This window comes from Monopterus albus, unplaced genomic scaffold, assembly GCF_001952655.1.
Source record: "Monopterus albus unplaced genomic scaffold, M_albus_1.0 scaffold250.1, whole genome shotgun sequence".
Classification (NCBI taxonomy): Eukaryota; Metazoa; Chordata; class Actinopteri; order Synbranchiformes; family Synbranchidae; genus Monopterus; species Monopterus albus.
In genome coordinates, this window is record NW_018128130.1 from 2508029 (window position 1) to 2531968 (window position 23940).

At 41.9% G+C, this 23940-nt stretch overlaps 1 protein-coding gene across 1 annotated transcript in view; it reads right to left on the reverse strand.

Moving 5' to 3' along the window:
* The window catches only part of LOC109972214 (cadherin-2-like), a 213668-nt gene extending 194428 nt beyond the window's left edge, over positions 1 to 19240 (reverse strand). The window contains exons 1-2 of the mRNA XM_020620927.1: positions 19048 to 19240; positions 10369 to 10486 (exon numbers count right to left, since the gene is read on the reverse strand). Of these exons, the coding sequence (XP_020476583.1) occupies positions 10369 to 10486; positions 19048 to 19089 (160 nt within the window). The 5' untranslated portion in view covers positions 19090 to 19240. The remainder of the gene's footprint in view (positions 1 to 10368; positions 10487 to 19047) is intronic.
* Positions 19241 to 23940: the final 4700 nt, after the last annotated feature.

The window sequence follows — 23940 nt, forward strand, 5'->3', positions numbered from 1 at the left end:
CCATCTTCATAGGTTCCTGTGAAGGCAGATGGTAGGACAAAAACTTTCTATAAAACACAAGATTTGTCTGGAGGTTGATGGATCTAAAGCAGGGGTGCCCAATACGTCGATCGCAAAGGTAGTGTTGGTAGATGGCGTGCCATTCAAAAATAAATTAGATATATCCAGCGTAACACACGTGCCAAATGTTAACATGCGAATGGTCAGTGTGACGATTCCCCCAACAGGAAAAGCAGAAAGTAACAATCATTCATATATATAGCCTATCATCCATCCTCCCTATGGCATTTGTTACTTGAGATCTCGTCTTTTCTGACATACAAGTCACCCTTGCATGCACAGTCAACCGCACGAGCTACTGCAAAACTCCAGTGAGCGAACTACCTTGTCAGCCTTCAAATTAATTTCTACTAAAGGGTATCAAATGAGTGGGGGAGTCAGGTATTCGGTTCCCTTACACTGAAACATAGGTTACTGTATGTCAGTGTGATCACTGTATACATTAAAAAAAAAAATCTGTGAAGCTTTAGCCACATATGATACTGATTTATGAATAAAAATCATTTCTTGTGTTGTTACTGATCACCTTGGAACAGTCCTGATCACCTTGGAGATTAGGTGAATATGTCTGTAGTGCATGCTTGAACATCAGAAGACTGGATTAATGCATCTGAAAAGTATTTTTTGAATCATATAATCTTATTTTAACAACATTTCAGTGACTATGTTGAAATTCACTGCAAATCTCCAAAATATTACTATGGGTCAGACTGAGGTCACAATCAAAGCTCTACAAATAAACTTCTCTTATCTGTTTGATGCCATCTGCTGCCACCACCAACATTCAGTCCTCATCACCTTACAGCTGATTAAATATATTTAGTAATGATAGGATACGCTCACCCACGGGAGGGTGAGTGAGCGGAAAAGAACGGACCCAGAGGGTTGACTTTGGTGCAAGCTAATTTGGTGCTATACAAATATTTACAAGTGCAGTGGACATTCATTTTCTACCGCTCAGTCCCTGAACGGGGTCATGGCGGAACCAATCCCGGCCAGCAACTGGGCAAAGGCAGGGTACACCCTGGACAGGTCGCCAATCCATCGCAGGGCTGCAGTGGACATAAGTACTGAAGAAAAAGTCTAAGGAACCAGGTGTCAATCAGCATGGTAACAGTACTATGGGGACTCTGGAGAAGGAGGGCCGAGCTGCAGAGCAGAAAAGAAAGTCACTCACTGGCTGGCCAGTGGAGGTGGAACAGGCTGAGGAGACAAAGTAGAGGTTGGTAGTGAGTGGAGGCAGTTTGTAGGACTGTGTATCAACCTGGCTGGTGGAGACTGGAAGGGCGATTAGGCGTGTGGTCCAGAGATGGTAATCCGTGGTAGCGGTGGTGAGGAGGAGCAGGAGAGGTGTATCGAGGAACTGGAGGAAAAGCAGGTGATAATCCAGAGTGCAAAAAACAACTAGCGACATGAGAGTAAAACACAAAGGAGATCTGGACAAAGTGGCGTGGGTTGTTGGTATGGAGGCAGCGACGAACTGGCAAGAAAATGATATGTGAGCTGGGCTTAAGTAGAGTGAAGGATTAAGTGAATGCAGGTGGTGTTGATTAAGGGATGTGTGGCAGGTGTGTGATGTGGCGTAATCAGGAATCGAAAACAAAGAGAGGGAGGTAAGAGAGGCAGGTGCAGCCTGGCAAACCTGACAAGTTAAAAACATACACAGTAGGATTCCAGCACCTTTCCATCCATTTAGGAAATCCAGTCTGCTAAACAAATAAATGAGCGGGCTACACGGATCAAACTAACTGATCAGCTGTTCTGGACTGAAGCCCTATAGCTGTCCGTGTCAGGGTTTGTCAATTCAGAGGTCAGGGTTAACCTCTGAGTTTGTTAAACCTGCTGTCTGAATTAGTGCCATCTGATATGACTTGACACTGGTGATGTTTATCAGTTAGAAATGAGAAGCTGCTACACTGTTTTGTACACCTCCTCCTAAAATCCACTATCTTTTCCACTGTCTTTCATGTGTTCAGCTCCAGGTTGTTACGACCACACCACAGGACCAGCTGTTCAACCTCCCGTCCGCAGGCTGACTCGTCACCATCTTGTAAAATCCCCCAAAATAATAAGCAGGGAATCTGGGTGTTTGTCTTCCACACGTATTATCTGGTTGGCTAGGCGCTGCAATGCATTCTTGATGCAGGCCTGTGGCGAAATATAAGTACCAGCTGTAAGTACCATGAGCTGTGGCTCATGAGGTAGGGCAGTTGTCTCCTGACCAGCAAGTTGGTGGTTCATCTCCCAGTCTCCCCCACATGCCTAAGTGTCCCTGAGCAAGACACTGAACCCCAAATTGCTCCCGGTGGCTTGACTAGCGCTGTTGCGTGGCAGCCTGTCGTCATCGGTGTGTGAATGGGTGAATGGTGTATGATCCTCTGTAAAGCGCTTTGGCCAGTGCAACACACTGTGAGAGAAGTGCTATATAAAATACAGTCCATTTACCAACCAGGATAAATGAGCAAAATTCTCTAGGAGAATAAAAAGGTTTACAGTTAATAAATAATGTCTAAGTCTGAGTTACAAGTTCTCTCCAGAACTGTAATGTCCCTACACCAGCGTCCATTAATGTAAAAACAGATGCCTCCTCCCCTCTTTTCCCCAGATAGTTCCTTCACTCGGTATGCTCTGTAGGTCTGAAATCCCGACAGTTGAACAGCCTCGTCAGGGATCGAGTCGTTGAGCCACGTTTCCACAAAGCATAAAGCCACAGAATGTGAAAAATCCAAGTTAGTCCGACTGACGAACAGCAGTTCATCCGTTTTGTTAGCTGGGGAACGGAGACTAGCTAGTATGGCTGGGAGTGACATTTGGTATGCCTGCTGTCATAGCCTTACAAGGGCGCCGGCCCTCCTCCTCCTCCATTGTCTTCTCCAAGTCCTGAAAACAGCTGCTGCTCCACAAGCTAAAATGTTCAAACAGCTTCCACCATTGATGAAAACCGAGGAGAAAATGTCCAGACTGAGCTGTCGGATGTTCAGAAGCTCGTCCCTAGTAGAATCTGGGCAGGGTTGCAGAAAACTGACAAGAACAACAAAAATGTTTGAGGCAGCCCTGGCCAGCGCCATGACATGCATATGATGGTATACAGTACAGAAAAAAGAGATCAGTCATATGATACAAATTTATAGCATTTCTACTGAGGCTGCTATCCCTGTAATACCTTTTGCAGGCAATGTCACAAATGTCTTAGGCTGATTTATGACATCAGTGTGATGAAGTACTTGATCTTGCAGATATTTCACTCACTGCACAAGACAAAAGCACATATAACTGAATTTACAGAACATACAATTTATTACAAAAACATTTTGATCTGAATGTGCTGCTGAAAGAGTGACAAAGTGTTGGACTGAAGAACTGACATCCATCTAGCCATCCCCAGAATGACATGAATCATTTATACTTTGGAGTGGCCCAAACCGAGTAGCTTCTACATTTCTCCAAACTCTACATTACACTAGATACTGAAGTGAAAACATATAAGGGTGGTAAGCACTCCATGCCGAGACATTAACAAGTCCCTATGAAAAGAAACAATGGCAGGAGCAGGAATCAGTTGAGAGGGAAAAAGAAGAGTGGGATTGATTCAGAGGCTGAGAGAGAGAGAGGGGAAGAGAGAGGGACAGTTCTCATTCTGTATCTCAGCTGCTCTTCCCGAATCCGGCTGCAAGGGGAGACAGTGATACATGAGGCTTGAATAAAACAGGGCAATCCCCTGCATGACAGGAGAAGAAACAGACATGCAAAAAGAACCCAAGAAAAGGGAGAATGAGAGGGGGTTTAGAGGGAGGATGTGGGGAGATGAATGTGCTCAGTGTCTGCCGGTTCACTGGATGGGGGTTTCCACGGCTGTGTATGACAATGCTGACCACCGACTGACTGCATGAGGCTGTATTGCTGGCTCACACTCATTGCCTTAATAGGAAGGATGGATGGGAAAATGGGAAGGTCAGAATAGTCAGCCCTACCACTCTGCACAGGAAGTGCAAGAGCCACTGACCCCTCCCTGACTCGCACACAAACACACACACACACACATACCCATGATGAACAGGAAGAGCAAACGAAAATTAGCACATCTATTTCTTCACAGACAGATATAGACACGCACACACACATGCACAGAGGGACTGTCCACTGGTCTGGCAGCAGCTGAATCAGCTTTCCATTCCCCTCTCTTTTTTCTGTTCCTTCCACAGAAGAACAAACCTGACTCAGGCGCCACAGCTTTGAGGCCGTTTCCTGTAAATGCTGAATCATTTTGATTTTTGCTGGTTACCTTTGTTCACAGGGCAGGGTTAGCTTACATGCTAATCATATATTAGTCACTACATCTAGAACCAATTCACTTCACAAAAGTAGGGCCGGCTGGTATTTGAATATTTAAATACTAAAGCAGCAGGTTTTGCTGCTGACACCAAACAACATTTTCAGTACTTTCAACTTTGAGAAACATAAAAAGATTCATTTCCTTCAAGCCAACTTTCCTCATGTCATAACACAACCAGTTACAGTTATGAAGCTGAGGACAGCTACACCGCTGTCTCCCTTTGTTTTTTTATATTCTGAACTCAGAAAGGTCAGCCTTAGTTGAGAAACTCTTTCAAAATTACCTAAGTTTATCAGCATTATTTACATTTAAGTAATGTCATTAATGTAAGCCACTATCACAAATTCTTTTTAAAAGAATTTTCTTTATGGCTATTTTTAAAGTTTTTTTAGAAGGAAGGAAGAATTTTGTTATATGTGTTTTGTCAAAGCCTGATGAACATCTTTAAGAAATGAAACCGCACCAGTTATTTAAAAAAATGTTTTGATAAATGTTTTGCATTGCATGTTTATTAGTAAACTGAGTTTAACTTAATTAATAAATATTAAATCAACTTACATTTTGATTTCAAATAATCTGGTTTTAAGTGTATTGAAGTTAAAATGCTACTTCCAGCCTTCGTTTCAATCAAACAGTCAGATTTTTAACTGAAATCAACTTATGCATGTTAACTGGGTGCACTCAAAGGTGCTACAAACACATCAGTCTGTATCAAAAAAGTCTTTTGGTTCCATATCGTGCCGTAAATGGTTGATATTATGTGACAATAAGATGATAATTGGGATTGGACCAGATTTCTGTTGGATTGTAACAAACCATATAAAAAACTCACCCAGTTTGAGCTCAGCCAAGACTGAAATAGATAAAGAGATACTTTAATTTTTCGAAAAACTCTTACAAAACAAACAAAAACAGCCTGAAGACAGTATTGAAAGCAACTGACTGTATCACGTACTGCAGTCTTCAGAGCTTCTTCCTGTTTCCTGTGACTGTGTGTCTCCACCAGTTTGAATAAACCTGTGCTGCTGATCTCCACCTCTAACTGCCTTTCCTTCACAACCCATCCCCCAGATGCTCTGTCGGCTTATAATTATGCCTTTCCCCTCCATCCGCTCTCCTCTCATTAATAATTCAGTCTTCCTCTGCTCCAATTAAATAATTAACAGTGCTGAGAGCCATCAGATTGTCACCCAGCAAAGGCACCCTGCACTGATCCCCAAATTATCTTCAAACAGCTCATTGAGTCCCCTGTGGTGAGTGCAGACCCTCGTGTCTGATAGCCTGCCATCTTTTCATCAAAATCAAGCAAAGGTCCAACAAACAGTTACATGTTGAAACCAATGTTCCTGATGTATTTAGTTACATATAGTCATGACCACTGCTTATTTTGATGTTCTCAGCCATTTTCAGAAAAATTTTCAGAACTATAAGGAAAACTAAGGTCAATGCAAAAACAAAAAGGATCATGTGAAGGCTTATGTGACACTAACTGAAAGCTAAAATGACTAATATGACTGGCACTAAAAAGAGAATTAAAGGGCAATGTGACTAAAGACCTACTGTAAAAGGTTACTGGCCCATGCTAATTTGAGAATGGAAAGAATTATAATGCAGTACAAAGACAAAGTAGGTATAATGGCAACACAGCACTTTTTTTATTAACATCATTCATATTTTACAAGACCAAAGTGTGAACTCAACTGTCTATTAAGTAAATAGCAAATATCAAACATACAGCTATGTTCCCTGTCTGTTATTACTTTCCAGGACAGCTTATCAGTTTTTAATGGACTAACAGTCTAACAGTTAAGGAAGGTTTGATGGGGAGCAGTGTGACATGCAGACTGACCAGCAACATCTTTCTCTCCTTATCTTTCCTGCTGCCTGGGCTGCACATGAAGAAGTAGTTAGTAGCCTATGTTATACTGTATAAACAACACAACACTGTAATTTTTAACCTAACCTCCTTCACCAATACACTGAACTGACACACACCCCATGAGCATAATCATCCCAGACAAACACGGTGAAACACTCTCACTGTTTCCATAACCGTAACCTCTGTTTCAGTTGACTTATTACACTTCACAGAGCCCATACAAGTCCACTGAAGCACAAAAACATGTGATCACACACACAAACATTCCCACTCACACACCACCTCAGCACAGCATTATTGTAGAGCATTTGCCTGATACTTCTGTGTGGCTAGAAGGCTCTGTTTCATGCATTCCTTCAGAATAAAATCACAAAAATGCAACAAAAAATTGATTATGTTCCAGTTCCTTCACTTTCTAACCTCTGTGTTTCCAGGGGAAGATCAACCGCAAATGCTGCATCATATTCATACAGTTTCACGTGTTCACACTGGGTTCTGCCTTCTACCAAAAGCTTCTGTAAAACTGAGGAGCATCTCTGCAATAGATGTGGAGACATTTTTACACTCCGGGGGTTCAAAGTGGCAACCTTCCCGACTAATATGCCCTCACAAAATCCTCCTCAGAGCAGAATGATATTGTTCTGCAGCAAGTCTACCAACACTATCACGCTCAAACACAGCTCCCATTCACTGAATTAAGAGGCAGAATACACAAACACTGACGTGCTAATTTACAGACATCAAAGGGTCTGAGCACTTCCTGTACGTAGAGAATAAGCAGAGGCAGCGGCCGACCAAGACATTTGTGTGGAGATATTGACTGTCAACACACATCTTCCTCATCCTACTACAGACATGAAGCAGAGAGAAACATACCAGTGGGGAATATGTTTTAGTTCAATTATTGATTGCCCTCTGTAAAGTATGATATAAACCATATCCAAAGCAGTTTTAGAAAGTTTATCTCTCACTCACTTCCTGTTAATATCAGTAAAAGAAGTTTTTTTTCCAACTATGAAACTACATAGAGTGATAGAGTGGAGAATAAAAAAAGGCCACAGAAGTATCCAAAACATCATCTTCTGCAAATAAAAATAGTGTTTAAAGAGGAAGTCATACTGTAGCATCAGTGGACCTGCTATACAGTCCAATACAAAAAATGTCAGGATGTAAATACTTCTGCATTCGTTTCCCTTGGCGTCGTGGTATAATGTCATTATCTAACGTTGCGTTCATCTTATCTCTTTCGAGACATGCTTCTCCTTCCAGTTCATCAGTGTAATCATTGTCAGATGGTTTTTACTTGTTTGCTACAGATGTGTTGTTGTGTGAGCTGTGGAGCTCGGGGGCTGTGAAATGTCATTTGTTAGTCCTTCAGGCAATGCTTCTCCCCAGGCTTGGTGCTGATTTAACAGGGTACTTAGGCTGCCTGTGGGGACACAGACTAAAAACTTAAATCAGGGGATGAGTGTCTCTTGAGTCTCACAGTAAACACCACAGATTACTGTGCATGGAAGACATATACATGTATATAGCTATTTTTCGGTATATGGTAAATGTATGTGACTTATACAGTACTTGCATATACTGTACACACCACTATGCCTCTGAGAAAGACTGTTGCTCTTACACAACCATTCACACAGCAAAGCTCACACACTGCGGTTTCACCCGCTCTACAAATACACACTGCTTGTCGATCACCCTGCCGTTGATACCCTGAGGTCCAGTCAATGATGCTGAGCACTCCAACCCCTCTCATGCACACAACAGAGAAATATCATGCAGAGTGTACCTGGTTCATCAAAAAAGGACAGCATGTTCACAGCATGTTCATGTTCACATATTCCGGTGGACTGGGCTTCTGACCCATATAACTTTTTGAAGACTCCAAAGATATATGCAATCATACATCACCCAGCTTAAAACCAGACAATGTAACATTTTAATGTATAGTCATTCATTCTTCCTCCCACAAATCAAAAGTTGAATTCATATATGCAACAAAATGCAGCCCTGCCTAGTTCAGCTGCTCCAGCCTAACTTGGCCTGTTATGACCAGTAGCTACCATGTTGTGATTGTTAGCTAATTTTGCTGTGTTGCCAGTGTTAGTGAGACAGTCTGCTGACTTGATGCCTCTTACCACTTGAATGTATAGTGCTCAAAGTCACTGAAACATTTATTGCAGCCTTAGTTGACAGCTTCACGTCGACCAGGCTGGCAGCTTGGAAAGAAGCCCACAGCTGAGCCGCACTTTAACTGGATGTTCAGTTTGTCTTTGACTGACATTTAACTAAACTGAGGGTTTGTTTAAAACTCTGGTTATCAAAGCACTCATATATGTTGTCCTATCTGAGCTATGCTTAGTGGAACTGTATTTTTGCCTTTTGTGAGTATGATGCTGTCATAACCAATAGGACAGCTACAGAAATAAAAACCAGGCAATAATATAATAGTTGTCCTATAATAATAATAATAATAATAATAACATAAACGTTTCAAGCCTACAAAGAGGTGAATGATGTTCAAAAAATACCTTATAGCAGATTGTTTTTTGTTTTTTTTTAACCTTGTCATGTTTTAAAGAAATGGGCCAGATGAGGGGTCTGACCTTGTGAACTTCCTTATTTTTGCATTCTTGGCATTAGGGTTACCACAAAAAATAGATCAAAGTTTGAACGAATGAGAGCTGGCAAAGAACGCATTGAAATTCAGTCCGACTCACTCAGCATAGCCTAATCCTAAACGATGCTGTAACACTGACATGGTTCATTCATGCTGCTTCACAGGGATAACAGGTAACTTCTGATTGCTTTTGCACAGTCCCTGTGCTGTTGATTTCTTTTTGTACATTATTTACATGTGTGTAGCTATACGTAACTGGTTTCAACGCTGACAGTTCCTGTGCATTGGATTTCGGTACGTTCGCTACTCTGTTGCCTTCGTTTGCTAATCCTCCTGGTTCCTGCTGTTATTCTGTCTACTCACCTGCTCGTCCTTTTCTCCTCAGCCATTACTGCCCTACCCTGGTTATGTACTATACATTGACTCAATTACTTTGTTTGTGTTCTCCATTAAACCACCTGGGTCTGCTTCTTGAGTCCTCCCTTTTGTTCTCCCTCACCCGCTGGTGAGGGGGACTCAACCATAACAGTTTTGCAGCAAACAGCTGTACTTTAATCAAAGATTTTTCTGTTTATTATGTCAAATCTAACATGCTTCCACACATTGCTTCTCAAATGGTGTAGTGAATATCTGTTCATGGCTCACCGGTTTCTTGGTTTACACTAAAACAGAGAAAAACAATTGCTTATCTTACAGTTGCGGCAGTGAGACATGCAGTACATCAGACTGACATGGACTTAACAAACGCCCCCGCTGAAACTGCACACAGGGCCTATTGAACTTAAACACTGTGAACGATGAGCTCAGACAGATCATCACAGATTGAATATTTAACGTTTTCCCATGCTGAACTTCAGACCTCTGGTTGGTACAGGCTGGACATAAATAAGGTAAAGATTCGGTTCATCAGTTCAAAGGCAGAAGTCCTTTACAATAAACATGGAAGTTTATACTTTCCTATGCTTAGACTCTGACAACATCTGTGACTTCTCAAACTTCACTACGTTCCTCACTCTTATGGCCAAAGCACTAATGACAATGTTCAAACCTACATTTCAGTCAGTCTCTTCTTTTAAAGGAGTGCAGATTACTCAAGAACAGTAAACCTGTCTGGGAACAAACCCCTTTAGAAATGGCACTGAGGCCACCTTTCAACATCTAATTCTTCCAGGGGAAGAAGACAGAAGCATTGACCATTAGAAGGATGTTAAACCTTCAATGACAGTAACGTTTCATCACAATATTTAAACTGTAGTAGTGGAGCACACTCATCCTAACAGAAGGCCAGTTCAGTGGAGCTGTCTAATCCTGCTCCACCCTTAGTCTTCACAAAGGTCAGTCCTCTTGAAGCTCTGTTATGGTTCAAATATCAGCAGGACTCTTAAACAACCTCCACCCAACAGCAGGGGATTATTACTGGAGCTATTTCCAAGTCTGCGTGTGTGTGTGTGTGTGTGTGTGTGTACTGACCGTTGAAGACAGCCTCTCCCTTTGCCAGCTCTTGGTCCATTTTGATGATGTATTCCTCCTGTATAAACCCCCTTGTGCAAGGCAAGGACCGCTCGGCCTCTCTGCTCACAACAACAACCTGGTGAGTGCACGAAAAGCAAGATAAAGGAAGTAAGAGGACTATTGTGATACTGCATTCATCTTAGATTACATCTCGATGCCCTCCTATATTAAATAAGTTTGCAAATGTTAAATAGTCTTTTTTATAAAGCTGAGGTCTCTGACTGCAGCAACATGAACTGTCTGACAGTGATTTGGTTCTCTGCCATAGTAAAGGCTGAACATAAACATGGAAAGACAGAAGGAGAAGAAGCAATGATTTATTTGAAGTGCTAAAGTTGGCAATTGGACTTACTTGCTCCAGAGTTACCATTGATATCAATGATACCGATAATTAGTGTCTAAACGTTTGTATATCCTGTTGTTTGAGCCTTGTCCCAACATGCCGCCACCCCCCCAACAATGGGGAAGCACTGGGTCAGTTGGCCCTGGGCCGGGGGAGAGCAAAATGGCCCTCTAACTTTTAAATAACATCTGTGGAAATTTCATATAGTATTTGTGAGTCACACAAAAGCTTTTTATTTTTATCTTCCTAATTTTTTGACATAGTTGGTCAAAACAATCACACGTTACCTCTACAATGCAAAAAAAGGTTTGCTTTGTTGCATTGTTTTAACGGTTCACACAGTCAGTAAACTTAAACAGTCAGACACTAAAGTCAGGTGCTCAAATAAGAAAAAAAAATAAGAAAATGACAAAGAGGTGCAAAGGACTTTATGTTCAGGTATTTAAAAATTATACTGAAGCCAAAGATAAAGCTTCAACAAGTAAAACCCCACCAACATCAGTTTAGCTTAAGGTAACATCTGGCAAACACCCGTACTATTAGCTTTACTTTTAACGTCCAGTTATTAGCTTGTATACAAACCTAACACAACATGAGCTCTGAGAGAAACAGCTAAGTGTCAGGGTTGTAGCTGTGTCGGAGAGGACAGAAAGACAAGGATGGACCCAGGGTGGGTGAGGCCAGCTGTGCCAGGGAGGAGAGGGAGGAAGACAGTTTAAGATCCAAGTAATATTTTTCCATGTAAACTGACATAAGGTATCTTATGTACAAATGATTAAATGAATTGATCAATTTTCTATCTCTCTATGATTGAATTTCAGTGGTGGAGCTACATTTAGTTTTAGTACATCTGGATTAACTGTGTGGGAAATAAGAGTTCTTTTGCCGTGTGCAAATGGGCGTTATGGCATATGCCCTGATGCAACCTGTGCGTGGGGGGTACTAATGGAAGTATGTGTATGTGGGGTCCTTTTGACCTCATCTATTCCCGGACATGATCAAGACAGCGGGCCTGCCTACTGGCTGTGATTACTGTACAGGAAATACTGTGGTGTACAGTTTTCCTTCACAGGCAATAAATGAAGACTGATTTTAGCGGTTCTGTTATTCTATAAACTGTTTAATCATCTGATTCATGTATCACTTTATTTTACTCCCATCCTTCACCCTACTGCCTCACCATGACCTCTGGGACCTCTTCCTGCTTTTTTCCCCACTTCACTTTTTGTCTGTGTAGCATCAGAGCACAGTCTTGCTATGTGTGTTTACTTCCTCTTTCCTTATCCTAAGGGCAGAGACACACAAAGCTGACATGAGTGAAAGAACCGCTCCCTTTTAATGCATTGATATTGCTAAACTGAACAGTCAGTCAGAGTGGTCTCTCTCTCATCGATAAGGCTCAACAGGCCAATGCCAATTCCACATCTTGAATTGGCTGAAAAGCAACAGGGACTGACTGGTGCCAACAGTGTGGGACACACCGGGAGGACGGGCCCCAATGGCCCGACAGTAGTCAATGGCGGATCATCAGCTTGGTGTGTCACGACCCTTAAATCTACTGAGACGCAGAGTGAGGCAGGGCTTTATGTGCATGATGATGTGTTAAGTAGACATGAGAAGTGAACTCCCATCTGGTTCAGCTCTGACAAAATAAAATGATCCAAGGGCACAAAGAAAGAAAGTTAACCAGATACGCTGTGAACTCAGGCCTGTATCAACTGTTTATTCCATTTACAACAGTACAGCAGATACTGAGCATCGTTTAATAATACATTTATAAGGTTCCACCTACTGTCTTATCACATCAGTTACTCATTGATAAGATGGAAGACAACAATGTGTCTGAACACTGACACACACAATGGCCTACATGTACTATTACTAGGACTGTAACTGTATTTTTTTTCTATTAGTCTAGTAGATTAATCATTTGGTCTATACAATGTCAGAAAGTAGTGAAAACACCCACTGGAATTCCCCAGAGCCGAGACGATGTTTTCAAATAGCTTGCTTTATCAAACCAACCAACAGTGCACAACCCAATGATATTTAATATTCTTCTGTTAAAGACAGTGAAGAGAAACAGTTCACCAACAAACAGCCTGAGTGTCAGAATGAGCTTAGTGCTCCTGCTTCGTTTCTGCCGGTTATACCAGCGTATAGGCAGCTCCCATTTACTAACAATCCAGGATGTACACAGCAGCACAATTTCTGCCACAATAGCTTCTAACTTGTAACACTGAAAAAACTGCAGGGTAGAGAGAAAAAACACATCCTGCATGTGTTTGATTTTTTTGTCTCTTCACCGGTTCGACCACAGGCTTTGCAGCATTAAGTTTCTTCCTATATGTTGGCATAAGATGGACCATGCAGTGATCAGAGGGAACAAGGGCTGTGTGGGGGACAGAGTGATAGGTATCTTTTATTGCTGTGTAGTAGTGGTCCAGTGTGATTTTGTCCCTGGTGGGACAACTGACATGCTGAACAATGACTGGGGAGTTGGGATGTTTCAGTTCCACACTCATTATCTGGTCGACCAGGTGCTGTAGTGTGCAAGCGTGGGCCTGTGATCTTATATACACTCCGATCGGAATGAATGAGGAGAATTCTCTGATTTGCAGTTAATGAAGAGAGTTTCTAAGTCCAGGTTTCCATGGAGAAACAGATTCCACCTTCTCTCATTTTCCTGGATAACTTCATTATGCGATCTGTTCTGTGTATCTGGAACCCCGGTATTTGTCTTGTGCCATCGAGATGGAGTTGTTGAGCCAAGTCTCCGTGAAGCATAGGGCAGCAGAATGTGTAAAGTCGGAGTTATACTGGTTGATGAGAAGGAGTTCGTCCATTTTGTTGGCTAGAGAGTGGAGATTCGCTAGGTGGATGGACGGGAGCAGTGTGCAGCTCCGTCTCTGTCGTAACTTAACCAGCGCTCAACCGCTCTCTTCCCTCGCTGGCGTTTTCTCCAGGTCCCGTAGAGGGCTGCTGCCCCTCTGACCAGAATGTCCACACAGCCTTTTGCATTATCAGAAATTGGAGAAAGGGTGTTTGGAGTGAGTTGTCTGCTGTTTAATGTTTCTTCTTTGGTGAAGGTAATCTGGGATGGGTTGCAAAAAAATGAGAAAACGAAGAAAAAACAACACATGAGATCACGCGTTACCAAGGCAGCCATGCGCATCGCCATGTTCACTGTGGTGAACAGTGTTTAACAGTGATGTACAGGAAGTACCAGCTGGGGTCTGACTTGTGTTAAACAATCCATACCTTCCATGACTCTGCACCATATGAGAGCTCTGTCAGAGATGACACCTCCCTTAAACAACATTATTAATGTAACACATGTTTGGAAATGGAGGCAGACCTTTAAACACAGTTATAGCTAGTTGAGAGGTGTTTACAAAAAGCACTGCTGCTAAAAGAGCTCCTAGAAACGACTGTACATTAAGGAGTATCTCATAGCCAATATTAGTATCTTAAGATGTCATGGAATCTACAGGAGGGCAGAACACTGGTGCGGTGGTTAATGCTATTGCCTCACAGCAAGCCGGTTCCGGGTTCAAGCCCTGGCCGGCCTGGGGCCTTTCTGTGTTTGCACGTTCTCCCTGTGCTTGTGTGGGTTCTCTCTGCAACATAGGTTGATTGGTGTCTCTTAAAAAAAAATTGTCCAGGGTGTACCCTCACCTGCAGATTGGCTCCGTGACCCCGTTTGGGACTAAGCAGTTTAGAAAATGGATGGATGGAATCTACAGGCATAACCAGAAATTACAGTTTTTATTATTCATTCATTTTTAACACCAATGGTCTTTGTTAAGTACCACTGGATGTAAAATGAGTGATGTTTAAAAAAGAAGATATGACTATACAGACACATACTAATTACTGTAACTTGAATGGATTAATAAATTTATCTGTCGACTTTTCCCACAACTCATCTACCCAAACACTCCCACACAAATACAATGTGACAGATTCATGAGGCTCACCATTTCCATCTCCTCCTGCCACTGAATCGAATCCAGGTCTTTCTGAAACCGAAGCTCTGCTTGTTGCTTACAGCTGTTTGTACAGTGGGTACGGAAAGTATTCAGACCCCCTTAAATTTTTCACTCTTTGTTATATTGCAGCCATATGCTAAAATCATTTAAGTTCATTTGTTCCTCATTAATGTACACACAGCACCCCATATTGACAGAAAAACACAGAATTTTGGACATTTTTGCAGATTTATTAAAAAAGAAAAACTGAAATATCACATGGTCATAAGTATTCAGACCCTTTGCTCAGTATTTAGTAGAAGCACCCTTTTGAGCTAATACAGCCATGAGTCTTTTTGGGAATGATGCAACAAGTTTTTCACACCTGCATTTGGGGATCCTCTGCCATTCCTCCTTGCAGATCCTCTCCAGTTCTGTCAGGTTGGATGGTAAACGTTGGTGGACAGCCATTTTCAGGTCTCTCCAGAGATGCTCAATTGGGTTTAAGTCAGGGCTCTGGCTGGGCCATTCAAGAACAGTCACGGAGTTGTTGTGCAGCCACTCCTTCGTTATTTTAGCTGTGTGCTTAGGGTCATTGTCTTGTTTGAAGGTGAACCTTCGGCCCAGTCTGAGGTCCTGAGCCCTCTGGAGAAGGTTTTCGTCCAGGATATCCCTGTACTTGGCCGCATTCATCCTTCCCTCGATTGCAACCAGTCGTCCTGTCCCTGCAGCTGAAAAACACCCCCATAGCATGATGCTGCCACCACCATGCTTCACTGTTGGGACTGTATTGGACAGGTGATGAGCAGTGCCTGGTTTTCTCCACACATACCGCTTAGAATTAAGGCCAAAAAGTTCTATCTTGGTCTCATCAGACCAGAGAATCTTATTTCTCACCATCTTGGAGTCCTTCAGGTGTTTTTTTTAGCAAACTCCATGCGGGCTTTCATGTGTCTTGCACTGAGGAGAGGCTTCCGTCGGGGCACTCTGCCCTAAAGCCCCGACTGGTGGAGGGCTGCAGTGATGGTTGACTTTTTACAACTTTCTCCCATCTCCCGACTGCATCTCTGGAGCTCAGCCACAGTCATCTTTGGGTTCTTCTGTACCTCTCTCACCAAGGCTCTTCTCCCCCGATAGCTCAGTTTGGCCGGACGGCCAGCTCTAGGAAGGGTTCTGGTCGTCCCAAACGTCTTCCATTTAAGGATTATGGAGGCCACTGTGCTCTTAGGAACCTTAAGTGCAGCAGAAATTTTTTTTGTAACCTTGGCCAGATCTGTGCCTTGCCACAATTCTGTCTCTGAGCTCTTCAGGCAGTTCCTTTGACCTCATGATTCTCATTTGCTTTGACATGCACTGTGAGCTGTAGGGTCTTATATGGGCAGGTGTGTGGCTTTCCTAATCACATCCAATCAGTATAATCAAACACAGTTGGACTCAAATGAAGGTGTAGAACCATCTCAGGGATGATCAGAAGAAATGGACAGCACCTAAGTTAAATATATGAGTGTCACAGCAAAGGGTCTGAATACTTATGACCATGTGATATTTCAGTTTTTCTTTTTTAATAAATCTGCAAAAATGTCAAAAATTCTGTGTTTTTCTGTCAATATGGGGTGCTGTGTGTACATTAATGAGGAAAAAAAATGAACTTAAATGAGTTTAGCATATGGCTGCAATATAACAAAGAGTGAAAAATTTAAGGGGGTCTGAATACTTTCCGTACCCACTGTAGGTAGGATGAGTTTGAGTTCAACAACTCCCTACAGGCGTCACATAGAAGCAGGATCCAATATGCACCTCCAGGGAAGAGCTGTGTGCATCTCTGCATGTGGCACAGCAGGTGTTACCTCATTAATCATTTCAAATTAATGAACCAGACATGCTGACATGATCAGCAAGGAACTAGCTGTAACAGTCCCCGTACTTCCTTCTACACTTCAGACAAATAAACTGTCACGCATGGATTCCAAGTTAATCCGGTGAAACAGAGCTAGTCCTCAGGAAGAGTCCTGAGCTCCATCAAAAGTTGTCGGGACATTTTAATTTTACTGTAAGTAAAATTCTAATTCATTTTATCTAGAAAGTTTTTTTCCAGTTTGACAGTTAAGGAAATTCTGCCTAGCCCACCAAAACAGCCCGGGCCCGTCATCACTCAGAGCAGTGTCTGACTGGAGCAGCAGCTACAATAAAATGTACTTTCTTAAACTGACTGAGTAACATTAATCATTAAAAGCAGAGCTGTAAACCTCTAACTGTACATTAAACATAATCGTGATTCTAAGTATATAAACAGCTTTCTGTTTTGTTTATGTATTTCTGAAGAATACCATGCCCTGCAGGCAGTTAAATATGCATTGTTCCTTTAAAATATGTCCATCTTTCTCTTCAGCACCACAGACAATCGACCTCAACCAGCACTAAACAAGTCCTCCAACTGCTTGCATGGGAAACACATGAAGAAATCTAAGCACACTCTTAGAAACTCTCCATTTCAAGCTTTGAGCTAAAAAAAATAGGTCAGTAGCAATACAATGATAGAGTACAAGATTCACAAATGGGAACAATTTTGCATCAACCATCTCCCAGAAAAGAAAGATGATGAAATATGTAACACAGCTGAAAAAAAAACAACCTTTAATCAATACCTGGTATCATTTCTTTCTCTTCCTATAGGTTCTGGGCTCTGCAAACCTACATGCTGTTCTGACCATTGGTTTTTACTGGCTTATCTAAAAGCCCGTGAATCAATCCCTGGTTATATAGAACTAAATCAACCATATCTTTACACCTGATATTCATACTGTACAATTACACAACAAACAGCAACAGTGCCTTCAGGTATCCAGTAAATATAAAACATACAATCAAAAAACACAACACTTGCTCGAGCAACTATATGAAAGGTGTTTAGGTGATCTAAAGTAACCCCAAGATAATCGTTGGTGATGGGTTTGTTTTAGGCTCTGACCTTTACTCCTTTGGCACAGCACTGTCCTCTTCATTGATTTGTCCACATGGTGTGGACTTCTTTTGGTTTTCATAAATCCTGCATTTACAAGCTACAGGAAGTACAGAGTAATGATTTGCCTTTACAGCAGCACATCCTTGACATGAACATATCCTAGTTTGTAAAATTTCTGTAAACACAATAAGCCAAAACATGATAGATAGATAGTGTGTCTGGTGGACAATCTGAATATAACTGAACAATAAGTTATAGAAAGGTTGGCTATTAAACAGTGGACTGTATGATGACCACTGGTCCTTTAAAAGTTACAGTGTTGTTTCTGGGATTGGGCTGAACAGCAGGTGGTTCATGCAGCCTCAGCCTGGGCTGTCAGCAGACTAGGCTACAGAACCTGCAAGCCACACTGTTCCAGAATCTCACAGTTATTCTTATTTAATGCATATCTGCCAAGTAATATCATTTGAGATGTTATGAAAATAATCATGTGGTGCAACACTTTATCCACTTTCACCAGAAGTGAATACTCCCAGGACACACACCCCAAGTGGCAAAAACCAGAGGTCAAATTTCTACAGTTAATTTAAAATTATTACAGGGCTGAGGATGAGGAGGCTTAAGCATCTATACTGTAGTACATTCAGCTTGCATAATAGGCAGGCTGCCCAAAAAGAACAGACTCGACTCCCATAATGTCTTAAACCTTGCTCCACCACGCACGCCCGGTTATAAAAAGGCACATAAAACTGCCATTGTTTTAATGGTGATCGGCGTTTTCTCACTGCGAGGGAAAAAAAAACGTTATGGTATCGGGGACTTGATTCCCTCAGAATTTACTCTGGTTAAACTGGATTACAACCCAACAAAAGTCAAGCATCTAGTTTCAGCAGACGGCGCCCTGAATTGTGTCATAAATAAGATGCTGAAACAGGCGACAGCAGCAGGCTGTCATCAGAGAATGGATGGATGGGTCTCTCTCTCACGCGCACGCGATTACACACACCTCGGCTATTTCCCTGCTTGCGCTCCTACACAGCCGCATTTCATCTGAAACTGTTTTCTTATACAGAGGCACCATCAGGTTCCGAAAGCATTTCTTTCGTCTGTTTGATAGACGTGCGTGTGGAGGTCTATTATCGGCGGCATTTTACTGCCAGTATAGGATTATGGTTTTATTAGACCTTACTGGGCCCACAATAGCAGAAAATTAAATATTTTCTTAAAATGAAACAAGAAAATGCCGATGTTGAAACGATCTAACTGCCCCCCCCCCCCGCCCCTGCTCCTCTCTATCTCTTCTTAACGGGCATCTGCTCCACTGTGAAACCTCGAAAGGTGTAAAATTAAAAACATTTTACCTGCAGAGCCGCCAGCAGAACCGAGATCCCCATAAGATGCATTTTGTTGCTTTATAATTCCTCCTTACACAACCAACAAAGTCGGTCGCGCAACGCTGGACGTCAGATTGTTTAATACCCGATAAAGCCCGGCGGCATGAGGCAACCTTCCTCCCTCCAGCAGCCCTGCTCAGTGTCTGCCTTCTCTACCCAGCTCAGCGGCACTCCAGCCTGCCTGGCACTGACTCAACGCCGACCCCGCGCCTCAATGGCGTCCTCTAACGGAAAACAAGGGCACTGCGCCTGGTTACAGTGGAGCTTTGATCCAGTTTACAAAAAGTTTGGTATTTCTGACGAACTTGATGCTTTAGGGAAGTTAATTTAACCCAAATCATGAAATTAACCAAGTTGTTTTGGGCCTGGTCTTAATCAAAGCTGTATAAAAACACTGTCACATCATAAAAGGGTCCTTTTTTGTTTTACAAAGATGAATTTAATAGTTTATCTGTAGCATATCTCCTGCAGCTGCGGGATTGCTAAATTCAGAAAACTCTCCTGTGCATTGTATCAGAGGGTAGAGACAAACCACCTACAATTAGGTTGGATGACTTGTTGATTCTTTTTGATTTGATATCCAAAAACAATGGCCTTCGTTTTCCCTAAACAGAACGAAACATTACAGCAAGAATCATGGTGTAAAGTTCTGCAGCTCAGTACGTAGCCCATACTCAGCTATTTTTATCCTTATGTTCTGTTAGCTGTTTAAAATGGCAGAAATAAATGGGTCACATGAGCAGATACATTTTGATCATAAATCATAAACTACAGTATATGTGTCTGTCTGGCAGCTAGACTTCCATAAACTGTGAAGCAGTCACATATTTTTCAGGAGGGGCAGAGAGTCCACTCAATGTGATGTTAAGCAGTTTGAGTCATTCTGCTCCTTGATCTTGTTTGGTTTAATTAGTGACTGAGAGCAGTGTGCTACACACAGCTGGCAACCGTCTGAATCACTGTAAAGGCAGGTGGTATAAAATGACAAACAGCCAACTGTTGCTGATGGTAAGGAGTGGACTCTAGAGAAACTGTTTCTCTTGTTGAATATTCACAATGTTGGAAAATATGGTTTGTTCATAAATGTAACTTCACCTTATCAGTCAGCGCCTCTCCTGAGTTCACAATGATAATGAAAGTAAATAGATCTGACTCCTCTGTTGACAGTAATTAAGTAGCAGACTGAATACTAAACTCAAGTTGTTGATCCAGTGTAATCATATTGCAGCACCCTGAATTGGTGTCAAGCTGTGAGATGTCTGGAGCTACGGTAACACTTACAGTATATTCAACCTAGCAATAATCAGAAATATTGTGATGAATTGCACATATAACTTACAGCACTCAACCTGAATGTGAGAAGGATGCAGTTTTGGCTACTATACAGCAGATATTAAAGTTACAACTAAGCACCGCTGAGAGAGCACAAACCTCCACCAAGGCAGCTCAGTTTCCTCATAATACCATTTCACCCCCCCAAAAAAATAGCACCATGATAGTCTGACCCTCATAATAAGACTATTTGACCATGAAAACCTACCCGAGGGATTTGGAATCACATTGATATCACATTAGCTTGAAAGTTATTTAAAAAAATACAAACAGTCGACATGAGTGATTACTAAAGGCCACAAATGACAAAATAATGCCCCATGCAGACCAATATAACAATGTGCACTTACAGTCCTTCACAGATGCATATAATTGGCTGCTGTTATGTGCACTTTAGAGTCTGTTTTCCAATGTGCCTCTTGTCCCACTCATTAGCTCTCCTTATCATATGTGGTCAGCAGCGCAGCTGCACCATTTGGGCTCACATAGAGTCAACAGCCTTTTCACCATTCACAGAGATGAATAATCCTGGATTCCTGGATCTGGATACAATCAGGATCAGCATCAAAATCTACCAGATTGCTCTGTGGGCCACACCCTGCCTCTTCAAAAAATGTATCCATTCAAACATTATTTAACAAAATTAGAATCAGAATCTGCTTTATTGGCCAGGTGTGTTTGACACACGAGGAATTTGACTCTGGTACATTGGCTCTCAATGTGCAAACAATAAACCAGCATAAGGCTGTGTAATATAACAAAAATAAGCAGTATTTACAAGCAACAGAATAAGCAGTATGAACAGACAGTAACAATGCAGACAACAAAGGAATGTTCTTTGAAATGAGATAAATAGGGATAAAAATAGAGCACTTAAAACGGAGTACTAGAGACCTGTATGAGTCTGTATAATCTGTACAATGTGTATATACAGGTATTGCACTGAGTTTTATTGTCCAATCATATGGTCATTGGTTAAGTGTTCATCAGAGTGACAGCCAGGGGGAAGAAACTGTCCTTGTGCCTGGTTGTCTTGGTGCACAGTGACCTGTAGCGCCATCCAGAGGGGAGGAGTTCAAACAGATTGTATCCGGGGTGTGAGGGGTCTGCAGTGATCCTCTCCGCCCTCCTTTTGACCCGTGCGGTGTACAGGTCCTCCATGGAGGGCAGGCTCACACCAATTAATCCATTCATTACTTTTTGAGTTATCCTGTGAAGAAACTAACCAACCAACTGCAGTAAACCATTACCATGACTTTCTCCTGTGAGTGTGTGCTGTAGGATGCTGACTGCTGTGCTTGCCACTTGGGGCACCTGTTACATTATGCTCTCTGTTTCAGTGCAGTCTTCTTATTGCCACTTAATCTGCCAAATCTATGACAACAGTAAATTGAAGTGTGAATTTTTCTAACAAGTACAGTCTGGGTGTATCAATGCCTGATTTAACTTCTTCCTCTGTGGCTTCCTTGTCTATAAACTATTAAAACACAGTGAGCCACACTGTTGCACTGGGTGACATGTTCATTCATTACTCATGAACACATACACACAGCAGTCTATTTTTAATGAATTCCTTGTACACTGTTCTGCTGCCACAAACACTGAATGTGTATTCATCCTCTACTGAAAGTATTCCAAATTTAATATTCCCTCTTGTTTGTTTGATAGAAATTGATAGACGTTTTAGGAAATTAAAAAACATTAAACTATATTTGTGAGATGGTTTTTGTTTGTTTGTTAAAGAAATGTACTTCTTCAGTAGGAACCGGTGGGCTTGGAACTGAGTAGGGAGAGGTAGGGAAACCAGAGAGTACTGAGAGATGGACTAACCCATTGTTGCTTTAGGTCTTCTTGTGGGATTTGCTGACAGTCATAAAAACCAAAGAAGACCATCAGCCTTACAGTATCCTCCATGGACTAAATAGAAGTATAGGGAGAATGAACCAACATCAGTCCTTTGTGTAACACAACCTTCTGTCCATTCAAACCTGCTGCCTTGTCTGGGTATTCAGGAAAGAAAACAAACATGCTGAAGAGAACACAGAGCTGTGTATGATTTAGCAGACGATCAGTGGTGTGAGGACACTGACATGTGGCCAGAAATGGATTTTCCTGTCAGTGTGTGTTGCACTGCTCTTTACCATTTGACTGATTTTCCATGTGGTTGATCATGTGAATGCACAGTAGCAGATGCCAACTACTGCATGTTTGCCACTGGTGATGACATTAGCTGTGCTCCATTTTGCCGTGTCGATGTGCCACTCGTTATGTAGCACCAGGGATGGAGAAGCCCTCTGAAATGGAGTGCAGGCAACACGTGATGCAGTGAGGGGACGTAGATTGTCATCAGCCGGTAAATTAAGGACGATAACTTACACTGTATGCAACTATCAGTGAGAGCAAACTTTATACATCACAATTGTGAGGGCAATGTATTACATTTTAAGCCATGTGTGGATTCCCTGTAGCCAAACTTCACACAACATATAGACCATATTTACCAGCCTCTGCTATTCTCTCAGTATGATGTGTGGTGTTGAATTGTTGTAATTTACTGTGGCTTCAGATCAGCAAAAGCAACATGCTGGCTTTAAATGGCACAGAAACCATGGCCCTCTGGCTCAGGGTTTGAAGCACACCCAATCTCTGACATTTAGTGATATCTATACTCTCTATTAAAGCTTAATTTTACATGTCTAAATTAAATTAGGAGGAGCACTGCTCAGCCTGTGAGAAGGAGTTCAGCTTTATCAAGTCTCAGAATGTCAGGAGCGGGGTGTAAAGCAGCCGATGATAGAGAGTGAACTCAAATAGCCAGGCGAGGATAAGTATAATTAAAAAAAAAAAAAAATTACAAAAAAAAAAAAACAGTCTCTTTAATAAGAGCACTGACACTGAACAAAAAAAACAATACAAGACACGGTTTAAACACGAAACGCACTTACAGGTTGATAATACAGTCCAGGGTTAGAACCAACAAACACATACATCCAAGGAATCCAAACAAGATGTCAGAAAGGGGAGTCCGATAAGCCCATACACGGAGAAGCAGGCCGAGTTTGAAGGGGAAAAGGGGAAAGCAATATACTGTGGTCAAAAACAGCAATCCAGGGTCAGAAACTAAAGTCAGGCAAGAACTAAAGCTGGAGTCTAAAACAATCTGGCAGGTTACTGGTGGGGGAAGGATGCTTATAATGGGGTGGAAAAACAGGTGCGATTAATGAGGAGCAGGTGAAACTAATGTGAGTGATGATTAAAGTAAAAAGTCCGAAACTGTGGTGAAACAATAACAGGAAGTAATGTCAAAATAAAAGCAAACTGAAACGAATCATGACACAGAAATGTACTCAGGTGACATCTTTTGGACTATCATCACTGCCATGGAGGAGCTGAACTTTTGATTGTCATTCTGTTGATTGAAGACACCTGTCATGCATCGTTTTCTGCTCTTTTCACTTTATAACTTTTGCCTTTTACTGATGATTATCCAACAACTGCATACCTAGTTTTCAGACATGCTAGACACTG